This window comes from Notothenia rossii (assembly GCF_949606895.1).
Source record: "Notothenia rossii genome assembly, chromosome: 6".
Lineage (NCBI taxonomy): Eukaryota > Metazoa > Chordata > Actinopteri > Perciformes > Nototheniidae > Notothenia > Notothenia rossii.
This window is the reverse complement of record NC_136909.1, coordinates 74,526,559-74,539,657: the sequence shown is the minus strand read 5'-3', so window position 1 is coordinate 74,539,657 and position 13,099 is coordinate 74,526,559. Positions and strand designations below refer to the sequence as shown.

At 38.8% G+C, this 13,099-nt stretch overlaps 1 protein-coding gene across 1 annotated transcript; it reads left to right on the top strand.

Moving 5' to 3' along the window:
• Positions 1-3,421: 3,421 nt before the first annotated feature.
• rgra (retinal G protein coupled receptor a) lies at positions 3,422-10,132 on the top strand. Its single transcript, XM_079689846.1, has 7 exons — positions 3,422-3,849; positions 4,181-4,337; positions 4,790-4,911; positions 5,521-5,674; positions 5,965-6,082; positions 8,075-8,188; positions 8,419-10,132. The coding sequence occupies exons 1-7, from the start codon at positions 3,771-3,773 to the stop codon at positions 8,560-8,562; spliced, it is 888 nt and encodes a 295-aa protein (XP_079545972.1). The 5' UTR covers positions 3,422-3,770; the 3' UTR covers positions 8,563-10,132.
• Positions 10,133-13,099: the final 2,967 nt, after the last annotated feature.

Genomic DNA, 13,099 nt, shown 5'->3' with positions numbered 1-13,099 from the left:
TGGCCCTCTTTTACGCATACGCAGTTTACCTACATGCGCCCAGTTTGCGCCCACTGAAGTTAAAACAGACTGGACTTTTTTTCTCTCATTTACAGGAATATCAACCGCATCGCTTTGTCCCACCGCTTCGCTGTCCCATAGTGATCCGACTGCTATGAGTCCCGAGATAAAAAGGATAGACAAGGATTAGCGAAAGGACTGGCGTTCTTTTCATTTGGATGCGTATTCCATCCCTGAATCCGATAGGCTGCGCAGAGACGTCCCTATTTATTATCACAGAAACAGAAACACTTCCGAAATGGTCATAATCCACTGTGATGTTTGGATTTTTTATTTCCCTCCAATGTAGTTTGTTCATTTGAGCCCTGCCGTGACTGTTAATCTGTAAATGGGCAGCGCTGTGTTTTACCACAAGGTGGCCCCTATAGAACACAGCCTGTGGCTCCTACCTTGGAACTTTTGCACTCAACAGATGCTCACTCAACATTGTCTAAATATATCCATCCTTTTTTGTTATTCAGAGAACTTCCCATATTTTAATAACATGACAACTAACACCGCTTCCGTCCGAAGGCAGATACAGATACTTTGATTTCTCTTAACAGTGATTTTACAGTAATATTTTCCATGCAAAATAGGATCCTGCTACTGGTGTTTGAATTGATGAGAAATTAGAAAAAGTTTCACCACACAGTGTCCCTCATCACAGAAGAACATATTGCACCTTCGACCCATTGTTGTACCTGCACATAAATGACTCCCGGATTAAAAGTAGTAAAATGAAGTCTACTTGATTTAAGTGTTTTATTAACTCTTTTTTTAAGAGGTGATAATTGTTTTGTATTAAGAATGAACTTAGTAATGTATGGTATTACATTCCTGGCATTAAAGATCAACCAAACCACAACTAAATGTACTTGACTGTATTGAGAAACCATTAAGATGCCCTTACATTTAGGTACAATTGTTTTCTTACTAGTAAAAACGTATAATACTACTTAAAATAGTTTATTCCAGCTTTATTTTTTCATGTTTTACACTTATTTTCTTTGAAATATTCTTGTTTTACATTCCTGTTATTTGAGGTGTTCTTGAAAATCATTCCAATCCCATTAAAATATATTTGAAATGTATTATGGATACATTGGTACTTTCAAGGTTCAAGGTTCTTTATTGTCAAACTAACAAAGCTACAGAGTAATTATGTCGTTGAAAATCTTAGGTCACAGGCTTCTCCAACAATGCAACACAGTAATATCATAATGATGGTATCTTATATATTATAAGTGTTATAAGTATTTTATTAGTTATAGTTAATTTTTTACCTGGGCATTCAGTAACAGAAAACAATGAAAGGATTTTTTTCTAAATGAACGTAATGTGTCAGAAGAAAGAAAAAGACAAAAATAGAAAGGAATATGTTAAATCCGATTGAAGGAAAGAAACTCACAGGCTTTTAAGATTTTCCCCTTTAGTAACGGATCTTATAGTCCTACGAGTACGAGAGAATAATACCTCCAACTGTAAAAGCTTTTATTTTTGCAATGTTGCTAAATACGGCATAAGTTATTTGGCATAAGATCTGTGTTCCCCTGGTATTTCTTCACACTGGGAATTCAGTGTTACACTTTGTTAGCACTGTGTGCCAACTCCGTAAGAGATGATGAACCCCTGGCCTTTATTGTGTGCTAACAACTTGGCAGCAAGAACCCACTTTACATCCGAATGTTATTTACTACAGACCCAGGTCAAAGGCTTTACTACAACAAAGGTTGATAGAGATTAATAAATCCTATTGATTGGTAATGATATATCAAAAGAAATAGTAAGAGTAACTGCCTTGATATTTGGCCTACATTTCAGATTGATCACACTCTTTAACCTCTTATACGTTATATCCCTTTGAGTCACAGGTCATTCCTTATGAAGGGTTTTACAATGGTGCATGTCTGTACTGAGGCTGAAGTTGTTGAGCAATCATGCTCGAAAAATTCCATATTGCACTGCAAGTAGTTAATCTCATTTGCTGAAGCCAATGAATAAAGCCACCCTTTACGTCGTATGAACCAGAAGACTGGACTTAGTTTGAGCTGCAATGTCCTTCTTAGTGTGCAAACAATCTAAAAAGAACTCATAAGAAGCATTTGAATTAATGGGATTTTGGTACATTGTTGTATCATTTAATATCATTCCTTAATAAATAAAGTAAGAGTTGTCAAAATAGAAATTTTGAATTTGCTCAAGTGGTGCACGACCACTTTCAGCAGAAAAGGACATGAAAAAACTGTCCAAATACTATTGCATTTACTTTTTTGTTTCAGCAATTCTTTCACATTTTATTATATTTTAATTTAATATTACATTTTATGACGTGTGACTTTTAGTGTGACTATTTAAAATAGCAAATTTTAACTAAAGATAGCAAAATGCATTCATGTGGCCTCAAAACTCATGTTGGGGTCAAGTAAGGGCATATGGATTGTGGGAGCTATTGGTTTTACAACGGGATATAAAGTGCCCAAAAATGTATATATATATATATATGTAAAATAGATCTTGACCATAATGCATTTCCATATGATTAAGGACTTTTCACACATTTTCTTATATATTTCCAAGATTTTTGATCCTGGGACTGAAACATTTTGAGCAACACAATGTCATGATTGTGTCCCCTACATCCTTATGGCCTGAAAAGCTGACAATGGTGTTGCAATGAAGTATGACAAATCCATTGAAGCCTGAGGATGATGGCTGGATGTCATGTCATTCACATAAATCTGAATGGGAACGAAGCCTTTTGTTTTACGTCACATGTTTTTATCTTATCGCCCAGGAAACTCTTTCTGTTGACACATGTTGTGTCTTGAGTTAAAAAAGGACAATTACTTTGGTCATCTATTTTTTAAGGCTGATGCCATGTTTTTTTTAATCTCTTGAGGTCAGTCTGTCTATCAAAAGTTGTATTCCCTACAAAAAACTAAAAGATGTCCACAAAACCACGGCCTACGTGTCCAATTTTATATCCACTAGTCCATGTGAGAGTCCTGCCATATGGGACAAAGGATTAATAAAGATACAGATCAACAGTACTTACATGGGTCCTCTGTGTGGTCTCTTTGTGTCATCAATAAGGGAATGGAGAATTACTAACCTATAATGAATTAAACTACATCACATACATTATATTAAATAAAAACTGAATGTGCTTGAAATTATAAGGCAAAAGTAATTAAACACAATCTCTAGCAAGAACATGGAAGTCTGAAAATAATAGGGTTATTTGTGTCATTTCTTAGTGGAGAGAACCGTTTGTGGTTGGAGGGTTTTGTTATCTTCCTTATTGTGGGTGCAGCTTTGATTGGCAGGGGCTGGGGCTCTGCAGGCACCTGTTGTGTCTCCTTAAAGCGACGCAGATCTGTGGTCTGCCTCAAACGCGTCGTCAGTCCTTTGACATCAGCAGCGGCTGCATCCTCACCGGGACGCTAGGACACAAAGGCTTGTTGTGTAACTAATTGAGGGCTTTACTATTGCGGTGGGCAAATACGCATTAAGGGTTGCGGTGTGTGTGGTTATGTTCATTAAGACATTCCAGCACGGATTGGGGCGAAAGCGAGTGGGGGGCTTTACATATTAAAGTGCATGCTTTCCACGTGAAATGCCCCTTTAAAAGCAGCCTCCTTCAGCCAAACAGAAGCACATCGTAAACCACCGGGTTGGAAAAAGTGAAAAGTCTGTGACAGCTGCACTCGTGTCAATTCGGCTTCAGGATGGTCTCGTCTCGCCCTTTACCAGAGGGCTTCTCCGACTTTGATGTGTTCTCTCTGGGAACCATGCTGCTGGTGGAGGGTGAGTAATTTTGTTTTGTGTCGGAATTGAGCCAACATACTGTGAGCCTGCTCCCGCTGTGATACATTAACATATGAAAGGACCTGACGCCACCCGGGCACTGATAGTATAGTGTTGTGGTAGGCAGGGTCTGTTTTTCACTAAACTCGCAAAGAATTCACGTATATTCCGTAAACAAAGACCTGAATGCGATGTTTACAAGCAGCATGTTTATGAAATGTCACGGTGCTGCATGTTGCGCAGAAAGCACTTCTGTGTCTGCGCACATTGATTTCCATCCATCGCCACACACTGCCTTCATTCATGATTGTTTATTTATGTTTTCCCAAAGGCATGCTGGGCTTCCTTCTAAATGCGGTGACAATCGTTGCTTTCCTGAAAGTGAGAGAGCTCAGGACCCCCAGCAATTTCCTTGTGTTCAGTTTAGCGATGGCTGATATTGGCATCTCTATGAACGCCAGCATCGCCGCTTTCTCCAGCTTCCTGAGGTGAGTGATGTAACCGCCCCTTTCATAACAGATGCCAAGGTCTGAGTCAATGTGGCCAAATGAAATGTAATGTGCATATAATATCTTGCTAGCTACCCACAATATGATTAATGTACACGTATCTGTAAAATCAATACAGGGAGGAACAATCAGGGGTGTAAAGTGGAGGGGGGGGGGGGGGGGGTCGATACAGGCTAAATCCTGTGTCATAATGTGCCCTGCAGCTGAAGGGGATTTTCAAACTGGAAGAGTGAGATTAAATGCTGCTCTCAGTGTCTATGGGTCTAAGGATAATAACAACTATTATTGTATATTATTTGTGTAAAGGCAATTAATACATTAACTGCTTTCATAAATCATTGTTTCTATGAATGTCTGTGTTTTCATATTGTATCTACATTTGGCAAATCATTATTTTGACGAATGAATTCATCACTTTCCTCTGTCTCCAGGTACTGGCCTTATGGCTCTGAGGGATGCCAGACTCACGGTTTCCATGGCTTCCTTACAGCTCTCGCCAGCATCCACTTCATGGCCGCCATCGCCTGGGACAGATACCACCAGTACTGCACCAGTAGGTCAACATCTGCAATGTTTCCTGCCCTGAAATACACAATTACAGCCAATGGCATTCTTTTTTCCCTCCCCCCCTGAAGCACAGGCTCTCACACAAGAACACACACAGTCACACGCACACACTCACATGCACACAACATCCAAGTACACTGAGCGGGTTATTGTTCTTGGTCTCCAGCTGATCTTAAGACCTCCTTCTATTCTGAAGAGGCCAGCTGCCAGTTGTCTTTTAATTTGCCACAGGCCGTTCTTGCACCCTGTCGGAATAATGAACAAATATCCTTTTAAAATACAAACATTGTTATAACAGATAATAACATAGTGTTAAAACTGCGACCTGGAAGGCTTTATGTTGAGAAGAAAGTCATATATTTTCATGGTGATACATTAAAAAAACTGCTCTCTTGCTATGCTTGAGTCATCGTTAGTTGCAGAATAGAAGAGAAAGAGAATGTTGCCCAGCACATGATCAGCAGTTTACACCATTTACCGTGCTTATTAGAAAGCTAGTTACTAGTTTTACCACATAAAAGGAAATCACTTTTATAGTGGCGTGGCTTTTGTTGGAGGTGTTAGAAACTGATGATTGTGATCCTGTTCTTATCAGGGACAAAGCTGCAGTGGAGCAGCGCCATCACTCTGGCTGTGTTCGTCTGGCTCTTCACTGCCTTCTGGGCCGCTATGCCCCTCATCGGATGGGGAGAGTACGACTACGAGCCCCTTAGGACCTGCTGCACTCTGGACTATACCAAGGGAGACAGGTGTTGTACACACACACACACACACACACACACACACACACACACACACACACACACACACACACACACACACACACACACACACACACACACACACACACACACACACACACACACACACACACACACACACACACACACACACACACACACACACACACACACACACACACACGCACACACTCTTCACAATGAAAACACAATTCAAATAGATGTCAATGCATTGTCTGTCCCTCACTGGGAGCAGTTTATACAGATTTGACAACTGTTGTTCATTTTTATCTCAACAGAAACTACGTGTCCTACTTGATCCCAATGTCCATCTTTAACATGGCTATCCAGGTGTTTGTTGTCATGTCCTCTTACCAGGCCATTGCACAGAAATTCAAGAAGACTGGCAACCCCAGGGTAAGTTAAAAAACAACAACAACCAAAAACAGACTTAATCCACTCCAACAACTTAAGAACATATTTTCAGAATGGAGGCAGACTGGTTTGCTTTACTTGCTCCGAAATTGATTTTAAACGCATGCTTGATGCAGAGGAATTTAGAAAAGACTATAAATCCAAGACAATAGTAGTTTTAAGTAACAGAGAATTCGTAACAAATACACAATTAAGATAAAGATTATTTCTGCTTTGAAAGCTTACATTGGCAGTGGTGGACTTAAGTGCAATGTTAGTTATTTAACTTGTTAGCCACTTCTATCTTCTCCCCCGTATTTATTGGAAAGCTTGAGTTTATTTTACAATCGTTTAAACATACAAAAAGCTTATATAATATATTCTTCTTTTAATTAAACTAACCAAAAGTATAAACACTTACAGCTAAAACTAGTCAGTTGACAGGACATTGATTAGCAAAAATCTTTTAACGCTAAGACATCACATATATAAGGTTCATAAAACAGAAAAACCTTTCATTTATATTTGAATAATTTGAAATATTGCACTATTGTTTAGAACAAACAATCATTTTAAATATTTCACTTTGGACTTTGAGAACTTGTGATTTCTCAATATTTTCACAAACCAACACTGACATCTATTCCATCTCTTTCTGGTGTAAGCATGGGAAGCCACTTCCTCCTGTGGGTATATTCAGAGTGACAAAACAGACAGTGAATGGGCAGCATGCAGGCAGTGATATCGTGTATATAGGTCACTTTCCCAGGGGGAAGACCGGGTGCTTCATAGGGAATGTGGACAGTAGCTGGTGCGTGGTGAAAAGAACAATGTATCTGTGAATGGCGAGTTCAATAATGGAGTTCCTCAGGGCCTGAATCAGGTTGCCTCACTTTATGTTGCATAAAGCCATTACTAACAGTCATCTGAGTTGGAGACACTTCCATCACATGCTCAATGGCTCCCGATCTCAGACACCGAGCTCTCCACCAGAGCAATATCCTTATGGAAAATATCGTCACACAATATGCTATGAAAAGTTGGGGGCATATGCTTGCCTGTTCAGAATCAGAATACCTTTATTAGTCCTACGGAGGGGAAATGTGCGTAGTTACAGCAGGAAAAAGAGCCACAGACAGCTTAATGTTACATATGTTACATGCATTAAAAAAAAGTACTAAGTTATGATATAATAAAAAATAGAAAAAAAAATCAAAAGTTACATAATTTTCAAAATACACATCCTGTAACAGTTCTTAGGATTTAGCAGCCAGGTATTTATTACACAGTTATTAACGGCATATATATATTGCACATATAGCACATATTGCACATAGTTGGTTGGTATTGAGCAGCAAGGGGTGATATAGTCTGTGTTGTGGTGTGTGTAGAGGGGGGGGTGTCTACTAGGGGCTATGCTGGTTGTATAGTCTGACCGTTGCAGGAAGGAAGGACCTGCGGTATCTCTCCGTGAGACAGCGGGGTGCAGCAGCCTGTCGCTGTAGGTCAGAAGTTGTGTCCGATGCTTTATAAATATCTTCAAATGCTTCTGTACCTGGCTTTTCAGGTCAATACTCAAAACCAGAAGTTGTGTGTGGAAAATGGAACTTAGTCTAAAGATCATATAACTTCAAAGCAGAGCTCAAACAACATATATGTGTGGATTAAGTTAAAAAGAATGTCCAACTGCAAAGCTACTTAAGAAGCAGACCTGTATGTTAGGGGTTACATTTACACAGAATGTGTTGATTTGGTCTCAGAATAATGACTACTTGACCCTAGGATTAGGCAAACTGCCCCTTTACTCACTAGCTGTTTCTTTTTTTATAGTTGAGCATGAGTGATCTTAGCACAGACACTGCTTCTCTTCCAGACATGATCCTAGGCGTGTGACTGCACCTCATGACTTGAGGCATTTGTGTCTCCTTCACTGCTTATGGTTGATTTGTAACTACATTAATTGGTATCCCTACTACTCTCTCTTTATCTCTGTAGTTCAACCCCAACACTCCTCTGAAGACCATGCTGCTGTGCTGGTGCCCCTATGGCGTCCTGGCCTTCTACGCCGCTGTGGAGAACGCCAACCTGGTCTCCCCCAAGCTCAGGATGGTAAGGACCATCCACTAGAATTATTTTAGAGGCACACATACATAGAAAATATCTTAAATATGTAGAATTTTAAGATGCCTCAGTGGCAGAAAGGATTGTGGACCAATCCCCAATGGAATAGACTTGTTTTTGTACAATACTCATAAAGATTCTACACACAGTGGTGTTAAATAATTAGCTGAACAAACTGCTCTGCTTTATCACTTGATAACTCACCCCTCTCTGTGCAGATGGCTCCCATCCTGGCAAAGACCTCCCCCATCTTCAACGTCTTCCTGTATGCTTTGGGAAATGAGAACTACAGAGGAGGCATCTGGCAGTTCCTCACCGGGGAAAAGATTGAAGTTCCTCAAATTGAGAACAAGTCCAAATAAACTAAACATGTAAAAATATATACTTACTGTCGTGGGGATTTCTCATAGGTACCTATGCTTCTGTGTGTTAGTGCGTGTGCTGTGTCTTGACCAGAGGTGACCTTTTTCCCTTTCTTTCCAGGAATAGTTGTCCTTTGTTCCTACAGTAGTGTTATTTACATTTTGTCAACCGAATATGTGAATTGGCCTATTAAGGAAAAATAAATACACATATTGTGAGATACTTGAAGAAGGACTTCTAAGTGAAGAATGATTTCTTTGTAGTATGTTAACGGAACATGGCTATTTCTGTTACAAACACACAATTGTTCAGTTTTTCTCTGGTAAATGTGTGATTTAGTTTGATTTCTCTTATTAGATACGGATGATTTTCATAATGGGTTCCTTTTAACAAATTCTCTAACACTGACGTCATTTGGGATGAACATATATTCTAATAATTGATTTAAAATATAAAGAGGGTTATCTAAGGAGCTTCAAACTAAATAGACAGCTAACACAGTGTGTGTCCGATTTATGAATCTTTCACCTCTCTGGGCCTGACAGACAGGAAGACGTCTTTCCTTGTTTATTGCAACTGTCAATGAAATTTGAAAATGTGTGCCTGCCACTCTCGTCATGCGATGTGCGGTCGCGAGTGACCTTTGTATCCAGAGTAGAACTGCACTAATCCTCTAAACAAGAGGACCATTCTTCAATACACAGCCCCCACAACCAGTTGGAGATTAGTAGATGGTTTTAGATTAACTGGACATGCTTCTGGCCCGCAGATTTACATTTCTGCGTAACACTTAAATTGAGAAATAGGAGGAGTCTGGTTTAGATTCAGAACTAAAATTGAATAATCTATGGGGGCTCCTTCATGTTATTGAAATCCCTTCTATGCTTGAGAATAAGGACAGTATTTAATTTATATATTACATTTCAAATCATAAATAATAGTAACTACAAACAATGTTTTCTTTCACATATGATGTTTCCTTTTAGACCTTATCCTAAAAAAAACATTACTTAAATATTTATTTGAAATGTATTGTTTCACCACAGTATTAGACACAACTCAATAACATACTGGTTATCATATAACCAATAGTACTACAGTAGGTTTCAAAAACCAAGTGTTCCACTCCAGTGATTTTGTTTTAATTCAGTATGTGTTGTTTGTGATGGGGTAATAAGGAGTGTCGGCAACATATGACAAACTTATAAAAATGTGTTAAGAACTTAAGTAGGTGGACATCTTTTCACCATATGGATACTTGCTATATAATGACACATCATCATTTAAATGCTCAGAAGCACAAACAAGCCCATTCACAACTGAACTCTCCCACTAAAGGAAAAATGGCTGATTGTAAGAGGGTCGTCCTTTGAAATCCTCATTGTTAGTGGTGATCACCAGATGTTAGGAGCCCAGATAGACAATAGTATACACTGTTCAATGTTTCATTTTTCTTATTTCCCCCAATTGCTGTTTAAAGAAGACCAGAAGTGATCTGTGATTAACCTAAAATAAAAAAACAAAATGTCAAATATCAAGGAATTATTTGATTATTAATAATAAAGGAGGTCTGGACTAATTGTCTTTTTGTGTTTTTTTTAATGTATTATAATGAGTGAAAACGTATTAAACCCACCATTAATAAACAAGTTAGGGCATTAAAACACCCACAGCGGCAGTTAAAATGATATTGCGAGCAGCGCTGGAAGGTATTGGCTGTATGTATATCTATACAAGGGCCAATCTGTACATAGAGTATTTTACAATGGTCATTCTGTCTATTGAGTACTTTCATCCTGTTTTTATATTTTTACTTAATTATTTATTGACTTGAGTAACAGTACGGTTTGAATGAATTAAACATACTTGCAACATAGTGTTTTTGTACTACTTTTGCCTGATTAAAGAGGGTTTTTTTCCACCACTGAACGTGTGTCCGTGCAATTACATAGACTTTCCACCAGCACAATAAAGATAACACCCAGAGGTCACAACATACAGTAGAAGCCCCAGTTGGGGTTTCTAAGCAGATTAATTGACGCCAGCCTGTTAGTGGAGCAGGTTGTTGCGTAATAAAGCAGAGATGTACAGCAGCCCTGTTGTCATCAGCATCACTCTCATTTGTTCCAGCTAATTCAGTCATCTGCAGGGAGAACTTCACGGATTAGACACTTCAGATGTCACGTAACCCTCTTGAAAAAAGGATTACATGTGCTTCACGCATCCGCCATGAGCAGATTATTGTCATTATAATCAATATAAAACTTCCATCAGACCCTTTACGACAGGGACATCCAAGTCCCCAGACACTGATGGACATATGGAGCTGTCATCTGCTGGGAAGAGTTACTTTGAACCCACTTCCTAAACCGCTGCAGGCCAACATGATCAGCTGGGCAAACATAAGGGGACTTTTAGAGATTCTAGGAACATTATGCAATAAAGAATCAGAAAAGTTAATGCATTACTTTCTTCCTCTCCTTTCTCTTTCCTTTCTCTCTTTGGTTTATTGAATGGTGATTTTTCCACGTCATAGATGATGCTCACAGATTAATTATTTAAACCGCACATGGCCAGAGATTTACGTCTACTGCTGGATTATAATATAGTTTCAATCCCAATGTCTGGCAGCAGACCACAGTTAGCGGGGTTTTTTTTCTCCCTCTCTTACAATCAAACATATTCAGGTACTTAGAGTCCACTGAGGATTATGTCTGGTCAACCGATGAAGTTTTCATATGGGATTTTGAAAGGATTACACAGCACCATGACCACGAGTGCAGGAGAAAGAGAACATCACAGTGAGTGAAGACTGTTCCAAAGAAACAGAAAGTTATATGAATCTCCTGAGCAATGAGGGAGAAAACAACTGAAAATGGTTAAGACGCAGATAAGGGTGGTTGCAACCCAAGATAATACCAGTAGCACCAATCAGAAATAAGCCACAGATCATGTGATTTTGAATACTTTTTCCCTGCATCAACCTCGACATAAGAAAGTGAATCCTCAATCGTAGATAAATTGAATCAAGTGACCCTGGGAGTAAATAAAATGCGGTTAACTTTTGAGCTAATGTAATGTTTTGAGCTAATGTAACGCTTTGAGCTAATGTAACGCTTTGAGCTAATGTAATTTTACGCTGTATTACCCTACTGTTAAACGGCTGGTGCTGGATGAACTAAAGGCAGTTGGATAAAGAGCATGTTTAGTTATCCACTTTGAGAATAAAGCTAGACATTTCAGATCGGGGCTGCAAACTCTATCTTGTATTTTATTTTTATTTTTTAAAAGAACAATATCATTGATTTTCTATGATTTGACATTTGACATTTCTGTGGTTTAATATGTGTTTAGTATTTGGTTTTAGGTTTGTTTCATTCTCTTTGTGTTTTAAATTTGATCATTTGAAAAGATGTTCTTGCCCACTTGGTGAGTCACACAATCCTAAAAACAAAAGTATAAATGTTTGCTTGAGTTTTGTTATGTTGAATTAAAATAAACTACAAAAGCAAGGAATTAATCCTTTTTTCTATTTCAAACAAGCCCCACAGTCTTTACACGCGGCTCATGCTGAGGCTGTTCTTAATCTGACATCAATAGAGTAGCCTGCTAATTAGCTTAGGAGGTGTGATGTTTGGAATCATAGTTTAGCATGCTAAACTCTAATCAACAGATGGGTAAGTCATTATTTACAAAATGTTCTTTTGATTTATCTCAGTTATGTTTTATAATTATCAATAATAGGAAACGACAACTTTCTGCCCTCAGAAAGATGACTTAACACGCAATGTGTATGCTACATTTAAAAAGATGTAAGTTTAGAAAGCAAATATGTATGAAAGTTAAAAAACAACAGCATTGCAGCTCTCATTTTCACAAAGCAGCTTCATTCTACTTGTGTGCAGAATCCTTTTTGCTGCTCAATGAGAGGTGGAACCAACAAGAGTCAGGCCTTCAACCTGGAGCGTATCATTTTTAGCCAAATCAACACTGGTCCCTTTGAATCACCATCTCTGTCAGACTCAGACTCTGTCTCCAACACCTCCTGATAGACCTCAGGCTGTGCTAAGCACAAAAAACAAAGTGAAATGTCAGTCCGGTGCATCGGATGCACCACAGAGTCACTGTCAGATGTGGAGCCGGTTATATAACCCCGGACACATACGGCTGCACACACCAACACACATGATCTTGTTGAGCACAATCAATGATAATGCTGACCACAGCTGCTCCTCCAATCAATTCATTGAACTTGAGAAATCACACCGTTTCTACACAGCCTGATTTACATGACAAATAGACATGTAACAACATTGTATACAAGTCCAAGCTGAATACAGCAATCAAATACACACCGGAGACATTACGTATTAGGGTGAAAAACATATTTGTTTTAAAGAAACAGTATTTTTACAGGATTAGTGTTTCAGTGTAATCTGGATTAAAGCGGAGCTGTGCGTCACTGCCCTTTAGAAATCACTGTTTCAATTCGTTAAACAGCTCACTTTGACCAGTGTAGGGTGGACAACATTGTGA